The sequence below is a fragment of the Thermobia domestica genome, chromosome 1, assembly GCF_964235325.1.
Source record: "Thermobia domestica chromosome 1, izTheDome1.hap1.1, whole genome shotgun sequence".
Taxonomy (NCBI): Eukaryota; Metazoa; Arthropoda; class Insecta; order Zygentoma; family Lepismatidae; genus Thermobia; species Thermobia domestica.
The window spans coordinates 260,759,190-260,777,636 of record NC_137454.1 but is presented as its reverse complement, the minus strand read 5'-3'; the positions used below and the strand labels follow the sequence as shown (position 1 = coordinate 260,777,636).

General features: G+C 35.7%; 1 protein-coding gene across 2 annotated transcripts in view; it reads left to right on the top strand.

Annotated features, from left to right (window-relative positions):
* Cad87A (cadherin 87A) overlaps positions 1–18,447 on the top strand; it is an 890,323-nt gene that overhangs the window by 774,472 nt on the left and 97,404 nt on the right. For both annotated transcript variants that reach the window (XM_081726161.1, XM_081726156.1), the window contains exon 7: positions 14,806–14,998. In XM_081726161.1, the coding sequence (XP_081582287.1) occupies positions 14,806–14,998 (193 nt within the window). The remainder of the gene's footprint in view (positions 1–14,805; positions 14,999–18,447) is intronic.

The following is an 18,447-nucleotide window of genomic DNA, read 5'->3' as shown; positions in this document are numbered from 1 at the left end:
TCTACAGTGCTTTTACTATTCTTGTGCGGCACCAGAACCGTATATATACTTTTCTATTAGAAGTTCAAAAGGAAGTGTACAATCCACTGAAATCAGTAATGATTTTAATAGTATTTCTATGGATAGATAATTATTCCTGCAAGACAGTAAAATTTCACGTAATTATCTTTTTGCATTGACGTAAAATTATAACTTTACGTACAGACACTCAATATTATTATTCTTATACACTTTACGGTCAGTGTTTCTTTCAGAAACAATGTTCCGGGGGGGGGGACACTTAGTATTCCGGGGGCACTGCTGGTACTGTTCTATTTATTATATTATAGCCGTATTAGTTTGGTCTCCTCCGGGGGGCACTCTCAGAGCTCCGGAGGGCTAGTGTTCACAAAAAATTTCATTCTCCTCCTGCAACAAATAAAAAAATTAGAGATCACTGTGCAAAACTTTTTGAACACCCTTTGTGATTTAAACATTACTGAAGAAAAATGTTCTTCAGTATTTTTCCCTTCTTTTCTTCTGTAAATGTGGTCCCCCTTTGCATGGAAAAATTAACCATGTAAAAGAATTTATAAGATAATACTACGAAATTAAAAGCTTGTCAAAAACTCAGAGCCAATATCCCAACGTGTACAAGTATAACGAATATTAAGTTTATTTTATTTTGGAAACGGAAATCCAAAGAACAATCATTGTTGCTGTATAGTTGATCTATATTTAAAACCCGGATGGAGTTGGCAATATAAACACTCCACCAGCATTGTTGCATAGAACCATTCCAACTACAGTTTAAGGCAATTTCATCCAATAAAAGTGTCATACATCGTTATATTTAATAAATATAGTCGGTTGTTCATTTGTTTTTGGTTGCCGCTACACCATTACCATTCTCTTTGAAAATCCGGAACGACGAGGCCAATAAATAAGTCCCATTTTCCTGGTTCTGTGACGTCAAGCTTATCATCACCGGAAACTAGGCCTAACATTCCCAGTTAAACTGCTCGCCATTTCATTTCCCCTTCCCATTCAATCGAATTTTGTCGTTCACTGTTGTAGTAGTACTACTGGTGAGGAATGCATTTTATTGGATTACGGTAGGAGACAGAAAATGTTCGCAAAGGTTCGACGTTAAAAGAGATTAAAAAAGATTTATTTGACAAGTTCCTGATTTAGTAGGACAAAAACATTGTTGAGAGAAGTTATCTGCTATTGTGATTCTGCTGTTCTAAAACTTGCTTGAAATAGGTTTAATATCATGAATTGTGACGGATACTTTTATGTGTTTGAGTGTTTCACTAAAAAGAAACAAAAAAAGTTATAAGAGTTCGAAACAAATAAAAGGAGCACAAGAGGATGGATATCTATCTATACATTGATATCTTCAAAATTGTCCACAGAGACGGGAAGTCGTAACTAATAAATGGGAGCCATCGCACACAAAAAGTTATTGTTGAGCGTTTTCATACGGGAACTTCGGTGAAGTAGGATAGAAAGTTAATTGAGGACGGATTCATATCTACCTGGCAAGGGCTTTTGAATAAAGAGTTCTACTGTGATCCAATTGCTTCTTTTGAAATTGATCTTTAAGAAGAAATAAGTATATTGATGTGCTCTACAGTACATGTTGCAAAGTTTATCATGGACTTCTTGAGTGACTTCAATGGCATTATTTTACAATAAAGGATTTGCCTTCAAGGAAAGGGTTGCTGGAACACAGTATTCAACGAAGACTTGAAGTATCGATATGTATGTATCATATTATACATATTACCTGTGTAAAATGGAGTAATGGTTAGCATATGCACCCACTAGCGTGCGCAGGACATTGGGAATGTGGGTGCCAGATCTAAAGTACCACCATATGGAATTTCGTCCTCCCTCCCCCTTTCCCCTAAGAAAAGATAGCGTCATTGCACCCGACACTGCGTCGGCGACGCACGGCACATATGCAGACGGGAAATAATTTACACGTAATTTCTTCTCAGTTTGTAATAATTCTACATAAAAAGTTTGTCTAATGGGGGTGCCGAGGCACCCATGGCACCCACGTTGCGCACGCCTATGTATGCACCTGTGGCGCGAGAAATCTGAGTTCGATTCATGGAGAGAACATATGCGTTTCGGGTTCCACGTTTAACTTTTAAGTCCACTTCCCAGTTTTGTCTCTTTAGCTCCAGTGATGCTTTTGATGTGTATTAAACCAAGAAATAAGGGATTTCAAAACGTCTTTTCTACAGCAAAGTGGTATGGAGTGTATAATGGTTTGAGTATAAAATATCGCGACCAGAACCTCGTGACCAAAAATCTCGCCTGGCCAGAATCTATTCAGCCAAAATCTCGCGTGCCCAAAACATTGCCGCCCAAAACCTCGCCTGTCCAAAATCTCTCGTGTTCAAAATCTTGCCGCCCAAAACTTCACCTGCCCAAAATCCGGTCGTCCATATCCTTGCGGCCCAAAATCGCACATAACCAAAACCTCCCCGCTCATATCCTTGTGAGTCAAAATATCGCATGACCAAAACCTCGCCGTTCAAAATCTCGCGAATTGCTATGTATAGGCTATACACTCATACTTTAAAAAAATATAATTATATTACAAGTAAAAGACGCGTAGTTATAAAGCCATCCTTCATTAATTTTTATTTTCCGTGCCCAAGACCGACCTTTGGTATTTAAAACATTTATTATGTTTTCGTTATGTTCAATAACACTAGCCAACACAATTTTACTTTTTTTCTGTAACTGGCATATGAGAACAGCTAATCTTTATGTTTTCGGGTGTGCTGATAACGAAAACGTTATGATAATGAAAATGCAAGATTAGCTCCCGTTTTGAAGTGATGATAATTTTATATTATTGCCTATATAAGCTTATGCATGTATTTACCTTGTTGTTACCCCTCGCAGGAAGGTCACTGAAGACGCAACCGCTTTGTTTGGCGTTTGTAGTTTTCAGCTGGTGATTCCCTGAGTAGTGTCCAGCAGTAATAGACTAACATTGATGCATTCCACTTTCCATGGTATGTCATTTCCATGCCCAAAATTTGCTGGTGGAAGCGTTTCTCGTGCTCATCGCTTGCAACACCACAGTTGTCAGGAAATAAGTCTGAGTGCGAATCCAACAAACGTAATTTTAAGAACATGTTGCACCCAGAAGATTTGCCACGAGATCCTTATAGTTTTCTGCCCTCTTATTTCCTAAAATGTTTGTTAATAGTTGAACAAAGGCATCCCAAGCTAACTTTTCATGGCCTGTCAGGATGGTGTTGAAATTCTCATCTTTGTACAGTTTGCGTATCTGGGCAGCCGCAAAAATTCCCTCTTTTATTTTCGCCTTGCTAAGACGGAAATTTCTCGCACAGATAGAGAAATGCTTCCCCAGTTTTGTCCATGGCCTTAACGAAGTTTTTCATTAGGCCCAATTTTACATGAAGAGTAGGGAGAATTATGTTGTTGGATTCGATAAGTACTTCGTGCATATCATTATAAGGTCCTGGTTCAAGTGATTGACGCTTAGCTTTCTTTTTATATTGAAGTGTTTTGGCGCGGCTATCCTAGAAACACAGTTAACAACAGAATTTTGAGTAGCTCTGATGTAGCCCAAGTAATATGCCTATGACTTTCAGCTCAATGGAAATCTGGCATTTAAACTTGTCATAGTTCAATCGCAATAACAATTGTTATCATATGTTTCTTTCATGTAAGTTGCATACGCAACCGGAATCGATGGTAACACGTTATCTATATGCAGTAGGACAAGCTTGAGACTTATTTTGGAGGAGTCGATGAACAACCTCCACTCATCACTTTTATAGTCAATGCCCATAGCTGCCATTAGTCCTTCTACATCACTACAAAATACCAAGTTCTTTTCATTTTTGAAAAATGGAAGGAATGACATGGCGGTTACGGAACGCAGTCACATTTACCGTTTTATCAAGGCAATTCCACTGTTGTAGTCTTGACGCCAACAGTTAAGCTTTATCTTTCGGATATGTCAAGGAAGACGTTTTCTTCTTGGAACTATCATGTGTTAATGGAGTTGTCATACAAAATAACAATCGTTGACATGGTTTGATGGTTCTCACCAGATCATGAGTATAGCAAAGCCCATGGAAGATCTTTTACAATTCAACCACGAATGAAGACTCGAAACACAAGATATGCAACATACATGAGGAGCCCATGGTTTGTCCAGGTCCTTGATTTCACGGCCAAAGTACAGTTTGTATGCCTTCCTTATATATGGCGTTATTGGTCTCCTTTGCGATTTCAATATAGCCTGTCCGCAAATGTAACAAAAATTATCAGCACTATTTACACATTTGCTAGGCATATTGAATCACAGGAATTAAATGACTACACGCACTAACTACACTTCAGTAACACGTTCGTCCAGCACCCGAACACAACACAGCTTGTAACAGACTGAAACTACATTTAAATGAAACATGGTCTACTCCTCCCTTCCTCTTCCCCTCCCCCTTGTTGCTATGAGCCCGTTCTAAAAATAGTGACAAAATACACACAGCTATTGTCCTACAGGAAACTCGATCATTCTGTCTACCATCAGCGGCCTATGTGGGAAAGGATTGACAATGAATGCTATAGTTTCACCTCCGCCATTTAACTTGGAAACAAGAGCTAATTCGAGTTTTTCATTGTCGTTTTCGTTATGAGCGTGGTCGATATAGTTTAAAAAAAAAAAAAAAACATTTATTTCATTCCAGTTATATTTTCACTGTTGGCTAGTGTAATTTGAAAATTTGATTGTGCATAACTCGAGAACTCAAAGCCTGCACAACGTAATATTTCATACGCTAATAAACAGATTAAAATCTACCACCATGCTAAGTTTGATTACTATTGGATGAGTTCGGTGTATGGGTTTTTGTTTTCGGATATATGACGCAAAATTTGATCGCCTATAACTCTGGAATCGAAAGCCTACATTATGATGGACAACATTATGTCCGTGGGTTTTGTTGGGTACTCCCTTTTCCTTCCACATTATCATTTCACCTGTGTTCCATAGTCTATAGGCCATAATCGTGGTACCTTAAACTGAAAGATTTCATTTCAAAAGCCTGCACAACATAATATTTCGCGCGCTTATATAGCAGATCAAGTTCTAAAATCATGCCAAATTTAATCCCGATCGGAAGAATTTGGTGTATGAGTTCTTGTTTTTGAAAATATGGAGCTAAATTCGACCGCCTGCAGCTTGGAAACCGTAAGTCTGCATAATGTATATTTCATACGTTTATATGGCAAGTCAAGGTTTACCATCATATCGACTTTCATCCTGATCGGATAAGTTCGGCTGAAATCTTACGATGTATAGTGTCCTTGATTTTTAGAGAAATATCAAATGAGGAACAAAAATAGATTCGATGGATAAGATTTTTCCTAAAATGGGTTTTTGACATCCATTCATTTTGAACTTTTCATTTTTTTTAAAGCTTCTACTGTTTAAAGTAAGCGTTTCTGGACTCACATTTCTTAAACACTTCTACTTTCTCTCCCTATTATTATTATTATTATTATTATTATTATTATTATTATTATTATTATTATTATTTTGACCCCAGAAACTCATAGCATAAATTGTAAGGCAAAATTTAGTCCAGTGAGGTTTTGGGCGGCGAGGTTTCGGGTAGCAAAATTTTGGCCACACGAGATTCTCGCCCGCGAGATTTTGGGCGGCACGATTTTGGCTCTACGAGATATTGGGCGGCACGATTTTGGCTCTACGAGATATTGGGCGGCAAACTTTTGGCCGCGATATTTTGTTCCTATACCGGTGTATGAATGTTTTAATGCATTTAATATCGTTTCAGATTTTAATTGACAACTTTAATATTTTCGACTTAACCAGATTAATATGATATTCTGTACAGGGGGAAATAGTAAGTAGGACACTTCTATTATTATTAAATAACACTTCTACGAAAATGCTTTCTTTTTAGTGTTTCTGAATCATTTTTTTCATTATTGTCATTCTCATTTTTCATTATTCGGAACATTTGGTGATCTATCAAGTCTTTGATGACATGGTTTCGTAATAACTGTTTGCCTTCTGGATTTTTCCTATGATTTTACAACTATGAATCTTTGGTATAAAAAGGGAAACGGAAAGGGAAAGCGTGTGAAAAGGGAACAGCCCGGAAAACAGAAAAAGTGATCGATAGTTTAGTAGAGAATCGAAGTTCCATCTTTACTACAGAACTATCGGAGATACAATTAGTTTTTGTGTGTATTAGTGCTCCCTCGAACTTTTAAATAATTATGAGATTTTGGCAACTGACCATGTAGTACGTATCCTCGACGAAAGAGAATTTACTTCGAATATTAGACATTTCTTTTTTGATTTTACCCTAGTGCATACTTTATGATGTATTTTTATACACAGTTCTGATGTGCCAAAGGAATATGTTATATACAAGAGATGATTCGAAAATTGTCAAACATGCGAAATCAAAAGTAAAACATTGAAAAAAAAAAAAGAATGTGATTCAAAATATTTCAAGATGGCCTGCGGCACACGTTTGACCTATTCAGCATGCACCGTGAGCACTGTTGAGCAGTGATCTGAGACCATGCAATACGGCATTCCAAGTCGTCAAAATGTGTAATCACCTCCCGATAAGCGATCTCTTGCAATTTACCTTACTGATAAAAATCCTCGCTATTAAGCTTAGAGAGCGTGCAAGGGCGCATTGTAATGAAGGGAGTCGTACAGTGGGGCAAAAAATCAAATAAAGCGATTAAAAATAAATTTCTAACCTCTTTCTCCTCGGTCTAATTAGCTGCTAATATGTGGTGGTGACAACCTCCGTTATCAGCATAGCCAGAGTTTCAGAAGGCTTTGCTGATTTCAAGACCATGAAGAGTCATTGCAGTATGGGAAAGTGGAGCAGAATTCTAAAATATTTAGTAAATTTACATATTTAAAAGAAAAAGAGTTATTTTCTGTTTTCTTAAGTTGAGTATGCATCTCAATGTTTTGGTATGGTCAACGTATAATATTAGAGGTGAGAAAAGAGTCTTTTTAAAAATTTAAATCAGCAATAAGAAAAGTCAGAACTGAAAAATTCCCAAGATAATGAGTTGCAACACTTCCATTCATTCTTAAAATCGTGTACCTCTTTGTGTCTCGTTCATTCCAAAGTTAAATGTAATTTTGAATTGTGCCTAATGTAGAGGTCTGTACGGGACGGAATTTTCAGCCCGTGCCCGGCCCGGCTCGTGAATTTACAATGCGAGGCCCGACCCGAGTCTCAAATATGTTTTAACATTTAGGCCCGAGACCGGCCCGAGCTCATGTGATAGTCAAATGAGCCCGAAATAAGTCCGAATTACACAAACTTAATAATTAATGCAAAATTATATTTTTATTTACAGCAATTAGAGCAGTGGTACTTCAAAAGTTCTCCAGAAAGAACGATGAAATATATATATCATTGTACGGTATATTTACAAAGTTAGGCCCGAAAAGGCCCTAGAAATATGGTTGTATATTTAAAAATTCAAGGTCCGAGCCCGGGCCCGAAGTAATATATGGTTTGTAGACCCGAGCCCGTGAAGACCTCTAGACTAAGGGTCCCTTCAATCTCTTTTTAAAGATTTAAAGATTTTATATCACAACATATTTTCTGTTTTGCAGTTATCCGAATTTCTGCATATCGGGATTATGCCCAGAACTTACTAATCCGGATAATTGCAGTTTCACTGCACTTCAACGCACTCTTTTAACTCCATTTCTAACATTGTTATGGTCTACGTATATAATTGAAATATATTTGAAATACAAACTGTTATGGAATTGAACCCTATCTGCTCTAATTGCTCTAATCAGAGATAGAGCGTTCACCTCTGGTACATGGGGTCCCTGGTTCGTCCCAGCCACCGCCAAGTGGGCATTATGATGGACAAATACTGTGTGCGTGGGTTTTCTCGGAATTTTTCCAGTTCCTCTCACTTTTTTCATTCCACCTTTCTCGTCATCACCGTTTTCTTTATTCTAACGACATAAGCGTAGGACGTAAAACTGAAAGTTACATTTCTTGTTTTATTTCCGTGGGGGAACCTTGAACGCATTATGGTGGTTCGGATTCCACCTTAAATTTGTGCTTATAATATATGTTGAATAATTTCTACCAAAGGGAGTATGTTAACTCATTTGAAATTGTTTATCTATTAATTGTTAATTTTAAATAAAGTTAATGGTTCTGAAAAATTTAGGTTGGGAAGAACTTACGATATACCATTAAAACAGAAGTTTTTCAATAATCCATTGTGAAAATTTTCAGTTAGGCAAATTCAAGTTTTAGAGTAATTGGACATTTCTTTCCCATTTAATAAAAAGTCCAAGGTTAGTCACTTAAGATGTGTATGCGTAACTTGTTATTTCTGGATAAACATTGTAATTCAACTGTTTATTAGTATTGTTAAAAAATATTCGAATATTCGTTATCCTAGAAATGATGTCATTACCGGGAATTAAACCCTGGACCACGCTTACCACATAAGAAGAAAAATAATTCCTATATTGCAACCTGGTTTTTCTTCTAATGATGTACAATTAAATGTTTTAGTACATTTTATACAAGACTGGTGATAAAATATTCAGAGTTATTCTAAATAAAATATTTTTGTGAATTGTAAATAAAAATTATGTAACTACGTTAAGAACTCAGTACAAGTAAATAAAATAGCTTTTTTATACCAGCAGAGAAAACCCTCATTTCAGAAGCATATGTTTTAGGCCATAAACTTATTATAATGAAATAAGGAGACTGTTCCAGGCGATAGGAAAATGTGAATACTTAAGTGTGAATACTAATTCAACTTGTTATTGTGCCGCACTGATAAAGGTATTAGAAAGTCACAAGCTTAGTTTTGGTGTCACTTGTCTGAGAAACAAGTGCGTTTCGCTAAGATATTGTCATACCTTCTGAAGTAGGAGGAACAGAAACTATCTTTACTTCTTTCTCTTATGTTAGAACAGGAGAATTGGAACGAAACTTCAATTACAGAACCCTTCAGCAACCGTAATAACTAAAGCCCGGATTTCTATGTAATTACTTATTTTTCCTTTATATGTACACGCGTGGAATTATATATATTAAACAGTCCTTAAGAAGAAAATCCATTGGAGTTTCGGCTCACATGATAATGTGGTAAATAAAAAGTTAAACCGTTTCTTCTCCCTTCTCTCTCCCCATTTTCGGCTCCCGGCAATACACTATTGGTAAATTTAAAAAGTGCGATTTGCCTTCATTATACGTACATAGCGGTTCTTTGTTTCGCCACATCGTAACGATTACATCAGGGGTTGACGGTGTTTTTAGTTCCCAGTGTGCAACAGAGAGTGGCAATCACCACACAGCGAACGAAAAGAACCAACAATGGAAGGGGGCAAGTACAAAGCTGAGCGAAACTTACCTTTCATTCCTTCTTTGTTGTTGTGAGCATTTTTATCTTTGCAACCGACGACAACAAAGTCTGATTGAAGTATTGTTAACGCAACTGTAGGATTTGGTATCTCACAATGTCTATCAGTCACGAAAGTCACGAAAAGTCACGAAATCAGAAAACGGTCATGAAAGTCAAGAAATTTAGCTTTTGGGTCACGATTTTTTTTTATCTGTACAAATATAAGTAGAGACTGGAAAATTTTGTTCTATAAACCTCAAAATTTACTGCCAAAAATGGTCGACTTTAGACGCTATCAACCGCAAGCAAACCACACTTCTATCGCATGCAGGAAAAATCAGTGAGAAACACGAAAGACAAAACAAAATCAAGATGGAAGCAGAATACCTTAAAGAGTTGAAGAAAACGAGATTGTTACAACAGACCGAAGAGGAAGTTAAAGCACTTCAGAAGATAAGAAAAAAAAAACGTCAGAAAAGGGTAAAACAATATTAGCCAACTTAACAGAGAGATAAAATCCATCAGTAGAACTGTTTGCAATCAGTATGACATTTTTAAAGGATTGCTAGAGATTTGTCAATTTATGTGTTTAAGTATGTAATTTTAAGATTATTGGATTTGTGAGTGTTTGCTGTTGGTTAGTAACCGAACAAAACAGACTATATACATGAATATACTGAAAGTGTTGTGAGAAGGCACTAAGTTTTTATCGCTCCAGGTAACAGCCTTTGAAAATAGAGAAAAGATAAAGATAAGTGCTAAAGAATATAGATACTATTAGTATTAGTTTTCGAATGTTACGAAATGTTATGGTTTGGTAAAGAAAAGGGCACGAAAAAGTCACGAAATTTCATTTTGGAATTTTAGTAGACACTCTGTATATGTAATTCGTCGGCTTTTCATTTTAAACATTAAAGTTTTAAGAAGATTTCAGCTGTACAAAGCCGGAATGACAGAGTTGCGGTCTTAGATAGCAGTCGATGATACATTTACCATTGATGGCAAAGTTGTTTTTTGTCGAGTGTGTGAAAAAAACAAAAGTTGAGTGCATTATGAAGTCTTAGTTAGAGCAGCATATTGGCATTTCATGTGAAAAACAAACAATTGCGAAGTGAAAAGAAGCAAGTTCTAGTGACCCAGATGCAAGTGGATACTTCATTCAGTGTGTTTTACAAGGAAATGTGCGAAACAGTGATTGCAGCAAACATCCCTTAGAAGAAAATTCAAATACCGAAGTTCCGGGATTTCCTCGGAAAATATTGTGGCCGTAAAGCTCCTGACAAGTCAACCCCTCGAAAGGGATATTGTCCAGTTTTCTACAAACAAGCTTTAGAATCAATTAGGGCAGAAGTAGGTAGTTTCTATGTATGGATTTCCGTATATAAGAGAACTGATTCTTTGGGAAGGTATATAGCTTATTTCATGGTTTGAAAACTAACTGCTAATTCTCTATCTACACTACATTTTATTGGATGCAAAGCTCTGGAGCATACAACTCACTCCACTATAGCACGATTTGTGAATAATAATCTTAGAGTTTTGTATCCGAATGGCGTACAAAAAGAGAGTTCTTCATATATACACAGGCAGTGCGTCATATATGTTAGAGCTGCTGCAGCACTTAAAAGTATTTTATCCTAATTTGATCCATTTCACTTGCATGGTACATGATCTCCAACGCGTAGCTGAGTGAGGAGAGCCAAGTTTCCGGAAATCAACCAACTTATTTCTTCCACGAAAAAGCTATGGCACCACAACGTGTGTAAGTTTACAAAGAACAACACTTCTTATTACTAGATGGGCCGCTTGGATACGAGCAAGTTCGTTTTACAGTGAACATTTTGAAGAAGTCAAATCTGTGCTTGATTCATTTTCGGTGGACTCAGCTGTATCGGTACGCACTGCTCAAAATCTCATCAAGAACTCCAAACTTGCTTGCGACATTACATACATAAACAGCAATTTTGATTGGATTGCTACAAGCACTAACAAAATTAAAACTGTTGGGTTTCCTCTCCAGAAGCCATAGATATACAGTATATATGAGGATGCAGGAAAGAAACAGGCTACTGTCGGAGCAGATGTGGGAGAGACAATTCGAAGAATATTTGATGCAATGACTAAAATAAACCCAGGTTGCAACAGCTTATTGACAGTAAGACGCATTCTCAATGGTGAAAAGTTAACCCTCCTAATTATGTTTCTCCCAACCACATCACCTCCTGAAATATGCTCCGGCTACATCTTGAGACGTAGAAACAAGTTTCTCTGCGTACAAGAACATACCCTATCTGATCACAGAATTAGAACTAACATTCAAAGGCCCATATTTTAGTCAAATAAATATCCCTACACAGCAAAAAATGAGGTGTTGAAACAACACAAAATGACTACCACTTTACCGTGTTACTTGTGTGTTAATATGATATATTGCATAAACTTTATCCTTCCCGTGCGAAGAACGGGTATTTTACGTAGCTGTTAAATAAATCGAGTAATATATATATATATATATATATATTCCTTTCCACTAATTTTGTTTCGTGCAGTCTATTTATGTTCATTGTATGCTACTAATAACATATCAAATACATGCCTTCAACATTTTTTTCATGTATTTATTTATATGCAAACAGGAAATTGTGAATATTTCGTTTTCATTTATCTACAAAGAGAAAGAGAGTTTATGAATAGCCAGGGATGAAATTCTCGTGAACTGTTTATTAGCATTAGCAAATTCCCAGTGAAACCTCATTGCAAAGACCAGGTTTTGGTAATTTCATTGTTACGTGTTGATCAAGAGTTTATTTTCATGATAACACGGAAACATTGATTTAAACAGTCACGGAAATGTGAAACCACATGGAATAACGAATTGAATGCAAAACCCTGACCTGAAGTTGACAAATTGGATTAAAACATAGCATTTATTGGTTGTGAAAGCAGGCACAAACATGGTGAACAACATGTTTAATTTGATGAAACAGCCTCTGATTTTCTATTTGCTAAAATTTTGTTCGTTCGATCTTTCCAACCTCAAGTATCACAAGAACATTAACATTACGAACAGTATGCACCATTTCCCTTCCCCTCCTGCCAGGAAAAAAGCATGGAAGATCCATTCACAGTTTACTCACTCCTCCCTGTCTCATGGGAGAGGGGAAAATTGACGAGAAGGTTGATGATATCTGACAACACATTACTGGATGTTTACGAAACACTCTGGGATCTAATTACACAGCCTAATTAAGGCCATTCGACACTTGTTTATCGTTTCATCGGCTATTAGGCGAAGCCAAATCCTGTCAACACATATCTACCCTTTCGCTGTAGTCTTCACTTTTATATAACGGTGATTTCGAATTTGGGCAGCATTAGCAAGTGCAATTAAGCATTTTACCAGATTTTATTACTCAGTATTTATGCTTTTTAATTATTATGTTGTTACAGTCATTAATTGCTCCTGTTGGCCTTTCTTTTTTAAACATATATTCCGAATTATTCTTCAGTTCGCTACATTGGATCAATATTTAGAGACAAAATAAACGTAAACATATTTGACAAGTTGAAGCTGCAGTGGATGTTTCATCTGCACTAAACTTCTTTGTACACTGATGCCCTTTGCATATTGTCGTCTGCGAAAGGTTGATGGATTTGTCAATCGATCACTTCTGGAAACCTACAGTATATACATTCATTTTCAGCGTGAAATGAAAGTTTTTTTTTTTTTTTTAAAAAAAGTATGGGATTATAATAGTCTAGTAAATAAGCCTAAATAAATTTTGTATAAATTTACATAAAATCAGTAATCTCTTCGTGTGCTTTTCGTAACACATTGAGAGAATTAATCTTTTAGAGCAGCTCATTTTCTTTTTCTTTTTTCTCTTTTGTCTTCATTTTTCAAATTCTTCTGGAGAAAGTAAACCATAAGGAAGAGAATTGTTACTTTAAGAGGACAATAGTTTTTCTATTTATATATTAGCAGTAGTTGTGATGATGTATAATTGCATTTAATTAAAAGGAAAAAAGAAGATGAGATCTACTAAAATAAAATAAAAGAAATAAAATTATTATTATTATTATTATTATTATTAATATTATTATTATTAATAATAATAATAATAATAATAATAATAATAATAATAATAATAATAATAATAATAATAATAGAAAGAAGAAAAAGAAGAAAATTTGGAACTCTATTAAAACAAACATGCTAAAAAACGTTCTTTTTTAAAAACTAATTCTAAAAGGGAGACATGAAATAAAAGAGAAATACTAATTTTATATTTATATCCTTTTACATTTAGATACCTCGGAATCGGAGAAAATTTTTAATCTCTAATAGAACTTGTAATATTATTTGTATAGTTCCAGGTACAGCAGATTGGCCCTTTTACACTGAAACATGTATAGACAAAATAAACAGAATATCAACGAAAACAATAAATGTAATGTTTTAATCTTTTTGGATCCAATACTCACCACTAAGAATTTGTAAAATGGTGATAACGCGCGCTGTTAAGTTATGGAAAATATGGGCTACTTGCTGTTGATTTTCCATTTGGCTAAAATTCCTGGCGACGCTTATACGTGTATCGTACACTCACTCATAAATATCGGTGTCCAACCTTCATGAATAACATTCAGCACAAACACTGTAAAATAGCAAATTTGTAGTAGTTATCCTTAAATTTTAGAAAATAATTTGAAGAATGAATACCTTTATCGTGGCTATATGGTAAGTTTACGCGCCTTCGGTGTGGGAGACACGGGTTCAATTCCCGATGGAAACTCACGTGATTCGCATCCCATGTTAAGCTCTAGGCCCATGTCTCATATAACATCGCTCCTGAACGGAATGCTGACTCCAAACCAACCAATGAAGAACGAAGCATGTGAACAGAACAGATTGAGTAAAATAAATCTAGCACTACTCATCATCACACATGATATTAGCATGGTTATCTTCCTTGAAATTCGTTCATTTTAGAAGAACGAAACTATAGAATGCATACCTTTATTTTGTGGTGGAACAAAATAGAAAAATTGTATTTTCTAAAAGAATGTAAACTCATTTTCTCTGTTCATTTTTCAAGTATTTATCGATTAAATATAAGTTCATATCTCGTTGAATTGAAAATTGTATAGTAATGTATTGTCCTCTCTTTGTAAGAAATTAGAGCTGGATTAATAAGAGTGTAATCAGTAATTGTACTCATTTCGCTACTTAGAAATATGGACACTTAAAGGTTTACTATTTATTCCACTAAATTATTCTTGGAAACGAATTCGTGGCCAAATATTGATGTTTTTTTAGTTTTGCCAACCATCAGCACTTACACTATTTTTATTTCTTTTTTGCAGGACGGAGAGCATAATAGCACCACTCCTGTGGAGATCAAAGTGAAGGACGTCCAGAATACGCCTCCAATGTTTCTGGGTTCCTTAACGGGCGTCGTTAAAGAAGACGACCCTATCGGGACTCTTGTTATGACTGTCCAAGCAAAGGATGGAGACCGAGGTCAACCCAGGAAAGTCATGTACGAGCTAGTCACAAGTACGTAAACCTTCAGTCCCGTTGCCTTTAGCTTTAGTCTTTTTTTTTCCTAAGCTTAATAGCCAGAAATAAAGGATTCACATTGAAAGGGTGAAACAATTGTTATTATGTGGTCAGGGAACATTGATTTTGTATAACAATGCTTGAGAACCATTCTAAAACAGTACCGTTAATATTATCTCTGAAACTCGTGTTCTTTACTTTAGAAATGTATGTTGTCAGGTTTGTTGTTCTTATATACTTGCAAAAGGGTGAGCCACTTAGTATACGTGCTGAGCAAAAATTTAGAATGCAATAGAATTGTTTATCAATACAAATATTGTATTGCATTGAAATGACACACCAAAAAGTGTGTAGGAAAAATTATTTGAAATATTATTTGTATTGCAATGATCAATGATCTCTCAACGATCAACTTATAGGCTATGTGTCACTCTAATCTTTGCCATTATATGTTTGCCTGCTCGTGTCAGCATTTCAGGTATAATCATTCTAAAGACGTGAGTAATGTGTGCTTTCAAAATATTAAAGTTCATCTGAGTTCCGCTAATCTTTCCCTTTACAAAAAACAGTGTTCAGTTGTGTACATTAAGTCGGAACTTGGGGAGGCATGTTAAGAACTTCACCTTATTTAATCTACAAATTTCCTGCTTATACAAATTGGGGTCGAGTACTGCGCAGAGTGCTTATCAGTTACGCCCCTATTTTTTCACGTGGCTCAGAAGTAGAGTGCTTACATCTGGTACGAGGGTTCGCTGCTTTTGATTCCAGTCCATGTAAGTTTATGGTGGACATCATGATGTCCGTATGTTTTCTCGGGTTTCTCCCGTTTCCTCCCATATTCTCATTCCACCAATTATATTCAATATTCATTCACTTTTTACAATCATTCGTCTTCGTTAGCTTAAAAGACATAAGCATAGGATGTTAAAGATTTCATTTCATTTCGATAACTAACATTTATCCATTATCGATCATACATCGAGCATAACGATGTACCAGTAGTGATATTATTTGAGCTGGTGTAGTACTTTATTTCTTGGAGTAAGTTCCTTAAAATACTCACAAAATCGAGTAAACAACGCTTGCCATTCTAATCTAATGGCTAACGTGTGCACCTTTGGTATCAGAGTTCCGAATTCGATTCTCGGGAGGGGGGCGCTCAGAGATAGAGCGTTCACCTCTGGTACATGGGGTCCCTGGTTCGTCCCAGCCACCGCCAAGTGGGCATTATGATGGACAAATACTGTGTGCGTGGGTTTTCTCGGAATTTTTCCAGTTCCTCTCACTTTTTTCATTCCACCTTTCTCGTCATCACCGTTTTCTTTATTCTAACGACATAAGCGTAGGACGTAAAACTGAAAGTTACATTTCTTGTTTTATTTCCGTGGGGGAACCTTGAACGCATTATGGTGGTTCGGATTCCACCTTAAATTTGTGCTTATAATATATGTTGAATAATTTCTACCAAAGGGAGTATGTTAACTCATTTGAAATTGTTTATCTATTAATTGTTAATTTTAAATAAAGTTAATGGTTCTGAAAAATTTAGGTTGGGAAGAACTTACGATATACCATTAAAACAGAAGTTTTTCAATAATCCATTGTGAAAATTTTCAGTTAGGCAAATTCAAGTTTTAGAGTAATTGGACATTTCTTTCCCATTTAATAAAAAGTCCAAGGTTAGTCACTTAAGATGTGTATGCGTAACTTGTTATTTCTGGATAAACATTGTAATTCAACTGTTTATTAGTATTGTTAAAAAATATTCGAATATTCGTTATCCTAGAAATGATGTCATTACCGGGAATTAAACCCTGGACCACGCTTACCACATAAGAAGAAAAATAATTCCTATATTGCAACCTGGTTTTTCTTCTAATGATGTACAATTAAATGTTTTAGTACATTTTATACAAGACTGGTGATAAAATATTCAGAGTTATTCTAAATAAAATATTTTTGTGAATTGTAAATAAAAATTATGTAACTACGTTAAGAACTCAGTACAAGTAAATAAAATAGCTTTTTTATACCAGCAGAGAAAACCCTCATTTCAGAAGCATATGTTTTAGGCCATAAACTTATTATAATGAAATAAGGAGACTGTTCCAGGCGATAGGAAAATGTGAATACTTAAGTGTGAATACTAATTCAACTTGTTATTGTGCCGCACTGATAAAGGTATTAGAAAGTCACAAGCTTAGTTTTGGTGTCACTTGTCTGAGAAACAAGTGCGTTTCGCTAAGATATTGTCATACCTTCTGAAGTAGGAGGAACAGAAACTATCTTTACTTCTTTCTCTTATGTTAGAACAGGAGAATTGGAACGAAACTTCAATTACAGAACCCTTCAGCAACCGTAATAACTAAAGCCCGGATTTCTATGTAATTACTTATTTTTCCTTTATATGTACACGCGTGGAATTATATATATTAAACAGTCCTTAAGAAGAAAATCCATTGGAGTTTCGGCTCACATGATAATGTGGTAAATAAAAAGTTAAACCGTTTCTTCTCCCTTCTCTCTCCCCATTTTCGGCTCCCGGCAATACACTATTGGTAAATTTAAAAAGTGCGATTTGCCTTCATTATACGTACATAGCGGTTCTTTGTTTCGCCACATCGTAACGATTACATCAGGGGTTGACGGTGTTTTTAGTTCCCAGTGTGCAACAGAGAGTGGCAATCACCACACAGCGAACGAAAAGAACCAACAATGGAAGGGGGCAAGTACAAAGCTGAGCGAAACTTACCTTTCATTCCTTCTTTGTTGTTGTGAGCATTTTTATCTTTGCAACCGACGACAACAAAGTCTGATTGAAGTATTGTTAACGCAACTGTAGGATTTGGTATCTCACAATGTCTATCAGTCACGAAAGTCACGAAAAGTCACGAAATCAGAAAACGGTCATGAAAGTCAAGAAATTTAGCTTTTGGGTCACGATTTTTTTTTATCTGTACAAATATAAGTAGAGACTGGAAAATTTTGTTCTATAAACCTCAAAATTTACTGCCAAAAATGGTCGACTTTAGACGCTATCAACCGCAAGCAAACCACACTTCTATCGCATGCAGGAAAAATCAGTGAGAAACACGAAAGACAAAACAAAATCAAGATGGAAGCAGAATACCTTAAAGAGTTGAAGAAAACGAGATTGTTACAACAGACCGAAGAGGAAGTTAAAGCACTTCAGAAGATAAGAAAAAAAAAACGTCAGAAAAGGGTAAAACAATATTAGCCAACTTAACAGAGAGATAAAATCCATCAGTAGAACTGTTTGCAATCAGTATGACATTTTTAAAGGATTGCTAGAGATTTGTCAATTTATGTGTTTAAGTATGTAATTTTAAGATTATTGGATTTGTGAGTGTTTGCTGTTGGTTAGTAACCGAACAAAACAGACTATATACATGAATATACTGAAAGTGTTGTGAGAAGGCACTAAG